Raw genomic sequence first — 9827 nt, 5'->3', positions numbered from 1 at the left:
AAAAAAAAAAAAAAAAAAAAAAAAAAAATTTTTGAGCACGCACCCCCAATATTTGTATTAACCAGGCACCCGTTAACTGCAATAGAAGTTCTGATATTTTCTTCCTGCACCCCCTGGGGTGCGTGCACCCCACTTTGGAGACCACTGCTTTAAGTCCTGCTTTGGATTTCGGTGACTGGTGTTCATTGTATCTATCGATATTGCTTCCTCTGGCTGCAGGGGTGACGGGGCACAAAATGCCTTTCAGTGTGAAAGCTGCAAACGTTTAGTTATTTCCTTGAAAGCCTCCAGGTCTGGTGCTTTGGCAGTGGGTGTTCTGACTTGCGCTGTCTTGGAAACTACCTCTGGCCCAAATGACGGGGGCCTAAGAGGGCCACCCCTCCCAGGCTGGATTTGGAAGCTCCCTAGTTGGAAGCCAAAGAGCCATTTCCATTTCTGTGGCCATGTCCTGACCTGATCTCGCCCATGAAGCAGCCAGTTCTTCCTTGTGTGGCAGTTGAGGTTTGGTTTCCTGTGCTGTGAGTTGGCACCTCTGCCTCCAAGCAGGGGCTGTGGAGCAGACAGCTAGGGAGAAGGTGGAAGTGGGTCGGGTGAGCAGTGTACAGCCCTGTGATGCTTAATCGAGGTGATACCTGCTGGAGTGGAGGTGTGCATCTGTTCTGCCTGGCTAGGAGAGCACTAGCTGCACGTCCCAAAAATGTTGTGCGCTGGACGTGGAAAACTGAACCGTGACACTAGGGTTAGGGATGAGCTGTTGGGGGTTGAGTCTCTCTTTTTTTTCCAGTCCAACAGCTGTGCTACAGTGTCCTAGTCATGGCCCTTCTTTAAATACTCTGTGGCCCAAGGGCACACAGCAGCTATTGAAATGCTCCCCCAAAAGCACCTCCCTTTGCAGTTCAGAGGCTCTGCTCTCCCAGTGGCTTGGGTCTTGAGTAGAGGGAAGGCGACATGCCGTCAACATCGTGCTGCACTGTTATCGAGGGATAAAGCCGGTCATTCTTTCTGCTGCCTGTCGGCTGGAAAAGCAAACGACCCAGACCAAATGTCTCTGAAAGGCACAGCCACGCAGTTGGTGGACAAAGGGGGGTGTCCTGGTCCATTCCCTACGGCAGCATCTCCCATGTGACGTTGCAAGTCCAATATAATTGTTGCTGCAAGAACTGAGCTCATGATGGAAGGGGGTTCGCAGAGCCCAGGACGATGCGGGACTGCTCCTGTGGTCTGCACATCTCCGGGAATCCCCAGCTGTGGCTCATCCTGTGTACTTCCTTGCCCTTAGCCAGGCTGAATGGGTCAGATTGGAGCCTGAAATAACTTATCCCACCCTTGACCTTGGGCTGTGCTGACCAGTAGGGTTTTGCTGGGTCTGGGCTCCTGGGGTAGGGGTCCCAGGTCCTGCTGCATCCAGTGAGATGATGGCTAAGGGGTAACGTGTGAGATTTGGAACCTGTTGGCACGATGGCGAGGATGGGAACGCCGCTCACGTGTTTTCTCTTCTGCCTCCCCAAGGTGCTGCCCCTCGAAAACAAAATGAAGAACCCGCAGCACTTCCCTGTGATCCTCTACGTGGGGATGGCCATCGTCTCTGTCCTGTATATCAGCCTGGGGGCCCTGGGCTACCTGCGGTTTGGAGCCGACATCCAGGCCAGCATCACCCTCAACCTGCCCAACTGCTGGTCAGTCCCCGCATCTCTCTCAAAGCAGGGTCTTCACAACCATGGTTTGTGTGCCGCTTTGCAGCTAGCGGGGGTCACTTGGTTGAGAGCACAGGCTGGCACTTGGCAGCATTAGGAGTTAATCTGAATAAAAGCCAGCCAATAGTCTGCTGTCAGCAGCACCTCACTGGAATTAATAGAGATTTTAAATGCTAATCTGCATTGCTCTGGGGGCCCAGCCAGTGTCCAGGACTGGACTGGCCACGTCTCCAGAGTTTGATGGTGCCTGTTCCAAAGGAGCTGGGGCATTGGGAAGGAGGGGCTGCAAGAGCAGTGCTATCTGTCTTCAAAGCCTGAGACCTCAGGCTGTGCTGACTTAATATAGGCTCGTGGGCCCAGGGTGCTCAGAAACCTTCAGAGGCTGGGAACACATTGCAGGTGTCAGGCCAGATGCCCTTTATACGAGAGTTGGCCTTTGAGCTCTTAAGTCTTGAAACTGGCTATCTCTGCTGTTCCCAGGAGGTGCTTATAGGTGGCAGCTCCAATTAGGCTCCCTTACCTGGTAGGATAAACTCCCCCTTGGCTGCAGAGAGGCTCCAAAGTCTGGAAAGAAACATCTCTCCCCATCCTGTGCTGTGTGCTGCTCCTGACAGCAGGCTGGGTGCAGGTGGTGGCACATGACATTGCAGAAAGGCTGGTTGCTAGGCTTTTTCCAGCCATCTCTTACTCCCAAGTCAAATGGGTTGCAACAAACCTCCTACACCCTGAATCACAGGTGGCTTTTGAGTACTTGTTTCATGTGCATGGCCATTAGAGAGCAAGAGCAGCCAGGGCTCACAGAGCAGTCTGCACCGCCTGCTTTGGCTTTTAAGGCCTCTGCATCAAAGGGTTCGTCTTGCTGCTTTGATCCTGGGTAAGTGGCTGATAGTGTCTGTAGTGAGATGCTTGGCTTGGCTGCACAGCGGTGCTTAAATTGCTGCTCCATCTTGGTAAGGCCTGGGGCTGTTTCAAAAGGTGCCTTCTACAGTCCCAAGTGAGAGAGGAGGCTGGTTGTCTCCTGGCACTGAAGCATGTAGCATGATGGCCCCAGCTCTAAAAAGCTTTATGATCTGAAGCGTAGGAGATAAACTTGTCCCCGCTTTCATAGATGAGAGCTCAGGTTCAGACTTGACCAAACCTCTGTGGTGCTCCAGACTCTGGGCCAGCTTCAATCCGGAGTTGCACGTGAAGGACAAGCCCACACTCCCTCTCTGAGGCTGTCCCATTTCTGAAATGTTTGATTTCTAATCACTGCAGTGTCTGGATTTGAGGGGGCTGGAGAAGCAGGATGTGCTGGCTTGCCCCTCCAGCACTCTGCTGGGCAGAAGAGATGGGGGAGGGGAGGGGAGATCTCTGGACACAGCTGGGCTCTGTACTTCTGCCAAAAGACTTCCAGCATGCTTCGTCCTTAAAGACTTTACCACACTTTCTCCTTGAAGGAAAATAGTCCCATCGCAACACATTGATGTATGCATCCTCCAGTAACTTTATTCAAGTATCATCAATCCTTAGGATTATCCCACTTTCATACTTCAGTAAAGATTTACCAACAAAAAAGAGTTTTGTTTTTTTTTCACCATTTGGACAGCACAGCCCCTAGGGAACAGAATGCTTCTGGCCTCTGTGATGGGCAATAACACTAAGCCCTTTACATCTTCAAAATAACAGGCAAGCAGCTTGTTTCTAGGCAGGGTACTCGGTTGATGTTATAAGTAAGCAACTTTTGGCATTTTAATAGAAGCTTTTTTTAGGACTTCCCCAGACCCTAGGGTAAGGATTTAAGACATGTGATGGTGCAGAGCTTAGCTGACGCTTTTTGGGAGCTGTGCCTGTCTGCTTCCAGACAGCAGAATGGCAACTTGGGGTACAGGAGGATCATGGGGACTGGCTTGGTAGGGCGTGTTTGTCACCAAGTTTTAACTGCAGTGCTGGTGAAGTGCCCCGCTTGAAACCTGTGGCCAGTCATGTCTGAAGCTGGTGAGCTGCTCTGAAGATATCCTTGATCTTCTTTTGATTGGAGGGACAGAGGAAGAGCATGCTTGCTGCAGCAAGGGAAACAGGAGCCTTTCCCTCCCCCTGCAAAGAACCTGAGTGTTGTTGGCAAAGGTGGGGATGAGAGCTCAGGGGACAGGTGATAGAAAGCAGCCGTTTTTATCTCTAGCTCGCTGGCTCGGAGCCAGCGTAGGTGCCTGGGAGTTGAGACACCTAGCACTGTCTTGGTAAGGTCAGCTGCAGCCTCGACCTGCTTTCCAAGGTGCTGGGTGGGTGTTGGCATTACTGTAGACAGGATAGGTCATTGCCTACCTTCCCTGCATTCCTTGCACCAGCCAGGCGTGGGAGGTGGGGTGAGCAGGTAGCTTGTCCTGTTACCCATATCTGTTTTGTAGCTAAACAGCTTCAGATCCAAGGGTTGTTTCACTATTCTGTGGCACAGTAGACAGTGGTACGTGCACAAGTTCAAATCTCTGGCCAACACTGGGTGGTATTTTGAGGGTGGGGGGGTGTGCAATTTAATAGCTTATTTTCAGAGCACAGGATAAGACTCGAATGCAAACTGCCTCCTGCCGTGTCTGTGCTGTCTAGAGTCTGCAGAGACTCCCTGAGGTCTGCAGAGCAGATGGCCAGGCTGCTAGGAACCTAGATAGATCTCTTGGTGCTGGGGTGCAGTGGAAAACCTGACCCCCAGTGCCTCTGCACTGAGGACAGGCTCGCCTGGCAAATCTACGTCACAGGGTTGCTTTACCTCCACGTCGTCTGCAAGCCTGCCCTTGGGCTGTGCCAGGCTCTGACCAGGTTCCCTCTGCCTGTTCACAGGCTGTACCAATCTGTCAAGCTGCTCTACTCCTTTGGCATCTTCTTCACCTACGCGCTGCAGTTCTACGTCCCCGCCGAGATCATCGTCCCCTCTGCCGTATCCCGTGTGCCGCAGCGCTGGGCGCTGGCGGTCGACCTTCTCCTGCGGACGTTCCTGGTCTGCGTAACCTGTGAGTAACCCTGCGCACAGCTGGCTTTCTGACCCAGTGGATGAAGGGATGGTGTTTTCTGAAGCCAGCTGGCATGGCCAGAGCAGCCTGTGGTCCTAGCAAGCTGCTCTCAACCCATTTACCTCTTATCCATGCCCCAAGTCTAAATGTGGGTTGGTATTACAAAATGACCAGGCTGTCTGACACCCTTTAGAGTCCCCTTAAAGCCTGTGGGCTAGGATCATTGGGGTGCTGGCTAGGGCTGTATGTAGAACAGATGCTGTGCAACCTTGTGCCTTTGTGGCTGCCGGCTCTTACAAGAGGCTGTTCTGCATTTCTCTAAAAGGATACGAAATCTGTTGAATTTGCAGTTAGGACTTGAAGGAATTCCTAGACTTTAAATGCTGGAGGCTGCAAGTGAGAGAGGAAGAGTGGAGAAAAACCCCAGTCATGTCTTGTTCACTCTCCCTTTTCAGCATCTGCTGTCTGGCACTGTGGGAGACTAGGCAAGGCACTGCAGGGGGGTCCCAAAGAGGATGGAGCTGGGCTGTTCTCAGTGGGGGCAGATGGCAGAACAAGGAGCAATGGGCTCCAGTTGCAGCAAGTGAAGTTGAGGTTGGATATTAAGACGAACTTTCTCATGAGGAGGGTAGTAAAGCACTGGAACAGGTTACCCAGAGAGGTGGTGCAGTCTCCATCCTTGGAGGTTTTTAAGACCTGGGTAGACAAAGCCGTGGGTGGGATGATGTAGTTGGGGCTGGTCCTGCTTGGAGCAGGGGGGTTGGACTAGATGTGACCCCCTGAGGTCCCTCCCAAACTTAACTTTCTGTGATTCTAAGATGGACCTAGGGTCTGACCCAGTCGGTGGTCGTTCGTACAAAGGCAAGAGTAAGGACTGTGAAATGCTCATGTAGGCTGCAGGGAGGTTGCGGGTTGTGCTAGAGAGGTTTCGAACAGGAGATGAACATCTGTCAGGGATGGTCCTGTCTGGAGATGCAGCCCTGGAGCAGGGGCCTGGGCTGGATGCTGTTGCACGTCCCTCTTGGCCCCACGTTCCTGCAACTGACCTTCCCAGGCACTTTCCTCTTGGAAACGCAGCTTGGCTGCTCTGAGTGCCTGTTTCCTTCCTCCTTGGCACAAGGGTGCTTGCCACAGCTCTTGCTGAGTTGCAGCACCCAGGAGGGCAGGTAAGAGTCGCCGAGGACATGGAGGTGGCTTGTTGTCAAAGCTCTGGAGTGAGCGTTTGGCTTCCTGCCTGCTGCGGGTGGGAGGCAACTACTGGAACAGGGCACTTGGAAACGCTGGACCGTCCTGGGGCACTTGGAAATGATCCTTGTTCCACTGTGGACCATGAAGGTTGCGGCATACTAGGCCAGGAGGCTGAAACGCTGATTAATCCGGAGCAGGTGATGGGTACAAGCCTGGAGCATTGGCTTCCCACGCCAAGCCCTTTGTACACCCCAGAGGCAGTCCAGGGAACCAGATTCTTTCCTATCCTGAAGCACCGGTGTTTCAGAGGGGAGAGGGTATAGCTAAAGCTCTCCAAGATCAAAGCAGCGAAGTGGGTGGCATGAACAAAAGCTAATTGGCATGTTCTCATGGTCACAGCTCGCTGCTTGGAGGATGTGCTCTGGGCTTCACGTGGCCCCGATCCCATCCAGCTAAGAGCCCTTTGAATGCATATCAGCGGGAAGCCTGGGGGATGATGGGGGCAGCATCTTGCCACGTTGCTGTGATTCCTCTGCACTGTTAGCGGCTCTGCTCCGCTGCAGCACTGCTTCTCCTGTGCCCGGTTCTGTCCTAGCGTCATGCATTTGATGCCCCCTTCCTGCTTTCGAGCAAACACTGAGGAAGCAGCATCTTGCTATGGAAACTTGGGGCTTGGATTAGCTGCCTGGACCCCTTGGGAGGCAGCTGCTGACTTGCGCTGTTACCCTTGGGAAGTCCTTTAGGGTCTCTCCTGACTGTAGGAGGATAATAGGATTGTTGAGACTTTTTCCAGGTCCTGGTGAGATGAGCCCCCACGTGGTGCTTGCTGGGAAGTACCACGTGTAATTCTTAGCCGCATCTTCCTGCCAGGGGCTTTGCTTGTCACAGAAGTGAATGAGATGCTGCCGTAGCACAGGGAGAGCTCGGTGGAGGCGCACATCAAAAATGTGCAGCCTGGCAGAGGGTGGTACTCTGCGATGTCCCGGCATAACGCCCCTATTGCACAGAGGTACCAAACCCGTGCTCGGCAGTGGACTTCACAGGAGTCTCGCAGGCGCTGCTGTCACCCATGTGAAGCGAGTCTGAAGTCGGGCCAGGCGGCTGCTCCAGTGCTCCTCTGCTCTTCCTCAGTTCTCCTTCCTCTTTCAGTAAGCTCCACGCCATCCTCCCTGAATGAGCTGCAGTGTCTGAGCAGGAGTCCTCAGAGAAACCTCATCCACAGAGCGAGACCTTGGTTTCTCGGTGCTGGGCTGTGACCCTGGGGGAGGCCGTTCAGGGAACACGGTGTCCTCCAGGGTGGATGGAAGAGGTGGGAGAACAGGGGAACGTGCTGACCAGGCAGGCTTGTCACATCTGCCAGTGCTCACGACCCCAGCTGACCTTGTTGTCCCACGGTGGGTTGTCGAGCTCGTATCATCTCAGCAGAAAACCCAACACTGGCTAGACTGAACATGAGTCCTAACCAGTCTGGGGTTGCAGCAGTGACCTACTATATGGATGACTTCCAGTTCCTCTTTCCCTATGAGCCACATGGGAGTCCCTGTTAAGGAGATGACGGCAATTAACTCTCCCCTCTTTTTTTTTTACTAAATGAGCCTCATTCTCAGTGTAATTGGATCAAGGCAGGGATAAGCCTGCTGAGCTCTGGCCTGCTGCACCGATGCGTTTAGCAACAGCCCCTTGAAGGCCCCGGGAGGGGAGACCAGGCTGAACGGGGGAGCAAATGGAGACGGTCCTGGAGGCAGAATAATGCCGCGTCCCAGGGATGGGAGCTGCTCCGTTTTCGGGAAGCTGGCGCCAGCACGGCAAGGCGGTTACAACCCCCTGAACTCGTGGCTGCCCTGAGGACGGGGAGCAAAAATGGCAATGCAGCTGCAACTTGTGACTTGCAGTGTTTGGATCTCTTGTTCCCACACCACATGTTCGTCTTGCCTGTGGGTTAACAGTGGCTTTCCTGTACAGAGAGCCTAGGAGCTTGTGCATTAAATAGCATTGAATTCGAGGTGCTTTGGCATTAGTTAACTGGGGGAAAGCAGCAGTGCACGTGAGGGTTGCGTTTGAGCTACAGTGATCCTTTGCTCAAAGCCAGCAGGCCCTCTGGCAGACCTGGCACTTGAAACATGAGCTTTGGATGGGGGAGACCCCATTTGGCGCTCTGCTACTGACTTCCCATCTGACCTTGGGCAGGTCTTTTAACTTTCCTGTCTAGATCAGGCCTGAGATGCCATGGGGTGAAGTTAGGGTAGTGTTGCTAGCAGGCTTGCTGTAAGCAAGTGAGGTGAAGGAGGGTGGGTCTGCCCTGCCTTGTACCCTGGTGCAGGGGTCAGGTGAGGAGTAGAAAGTGGGTGTGGGGGTCTCCAACTTAGCCCATGACCTCCAGTTGTCCAGTGATCCTAGAATCGGACCTCCAGAGTGCCCCTCCAGCCCCACATCTGGTCCACCCCTTGCCTGAGGCAGGATCAGCCCTGTCCAAACTACAGCTAAGCTCTGTGTTGTCTCTCCCAGGTGTGCTGGCCATCCTGATCCCCCGCCTGGACATCGTCATCTCTCTGGTGGGCTCCGTGAGCAGCAGCGCGCTGGCCCTCATCATCCCGCCGCTCCTGGAGATCTTCACATACTTCCAGGAGGGCCTCCACCCTGTCACCATTGCCAAGGACATCCTCATCAGCATCATCGGCTTCGTGGGCTTCGTGGTGGGGACCTACGAGGCGCTTGAGGCCCTGGTCACCTCCCCCGTGTCCCCGTCCCCTGTGTCCAATGCCACCAGTGCCTTGGTGCTGTGATTTGAGCCAGCAGCACGGCACAGGACGGGGACGGGTCCCCGCTGCGGGAGCTGCCATCGCCCTCCTCTTTTGTTAGACACGTTTCTCCAGTGAAGGCAGGACCCTGATCCCAGTCCTGTTCCCCTCCCTTAGCTCGCAGTCCTTCTTGCAGGGTCTCCTTGCCTGGGCCCAGTGGGGTGCTGTTGAGCTGCCGTTATCGCGTTGGCAGGGAGGCAGTGCCTTTCTTTACACCTGAAGGGCCTTTTTCCTGGCACACCTGGCACATGTAAGTGCCAAAGGGGTCTTGTGTGATGTGCTCCCAGACCTGTGAGCTGAGGGAGCAGGGGAAAAAAAGGCCATGGACAATCTCAAGGTTTTAGATCCTGTCTCACAACTGCGCTTGACTCCCAACTTCCTAGGCCTCTTCCCAGGAGCAAACATTGGACAATCTCTTCTTCTTAGGTGTCAGCTTTTTTCCCCCTCCAGCCTGTCGGCTGATAGCAACAGAGAAGAGACCTCTTGGTCCCTGCTCCATCCTTCTGGAGAAGGTGGAGGCTGCTGAGGCCTGGGGAAAAGAGTAGGGAAACTACCCAAGGAGAGAGGGTGTCTTGTGTTAGTGGACAGCCCCTGCCTCTGTACTGTTTGCTGGAGGCCAGCAGGCCTTGGCAGGCAGTGTGTCCCTTGATTAAGGCTAAGGAGTCAAGCGTTTGGGCATTAGTTGGCATGGCTTGTCCAATGCCATGTGCACTTCTTCTGAGGCACTTCTCATAGGAGACCCCTGCCTGCATAGGGGAAGATGCTGGGGTCTGTGGGGAGACCTGGGTATAGCTGCTGATTGGGCACTTTGTGTAATGGTGACAATATTGGCATTTCTTAGGTCTGTGGGTATTTTAGTGCTTCAGATTTTAAGGAACAGTGTATGGAGCTTGTTGGTCATCGTTTCCCCACCATCTTTGAAGACCTCATCTGGTATGTTATCAGGGACAGATACTTTGTTGTTCTTCATGTGTTTTATCAGCTGGTGGATTTTTTCAGAAATTAGTGGACTGGCAAGTGCTTCCTTTACCAAATGCTGCAGGATGGATTCAATGGTTCATTAGTCACCATTGATTCTCAGTTCAGGAGCTTTTGGTAGTGCTTGTTCAGTGGTTTTTGATGGACTTGTTGTTTTTGAGGCATGTACTGACAGCTAAGTGGGG

General features: G+C 53.5%; 1 protein-coding gene across 1 annotated transcript in view; it reads left to right on the top strand.

Annotated features, from left to right (window-relative positions):
• The window catches only part of LOC109289869 (proton-coupled amino acid transporter 1-like), a 20321-nt gene extending 10827 nt beyond the window's left edge, over nt 1–9494 (top strand). The window contains exons 9-11 of the mRNA XM_019506111.1: nt 1510–1676; nt 4509–4678; nt 8372–9494. Of these exons, the coding sequence (XP_019361656.1) occupies nt 1510–1676; nt 4509–4678; nt 8372–8649 (615 nt within the window). The 3' untranslated portion in view covers nt 8650–9494. The remainder of the gene's footprint in view (nt 1–1509; nt 1677–4508; nt 4679–8371) is intronic.
• Nucleotides 9495–9827: the final 333 nt, after the last annotated feature.

The sequence above is a fragment of the Gavialis gangeticus genome, unplaced genomic scaffold (assembly GCF_001723915.1).
Source record: "Gavialis gangeticus isolate Ggan-Ray unplaced genomic scaffold, GavGan_comp1, whole genome shotgun sequence".
Lineage (NCBI taxonomy): Eukaryota > Metazoa > Chordata > Crocodylia > Gavialidae > Gavialis > Gavialis gangeticus.
The sequence above is the reverse complement of the archived record's forward strand: the minus strand, read 5'-3'. Positions and strand labels throughout refer to the sequence as shown.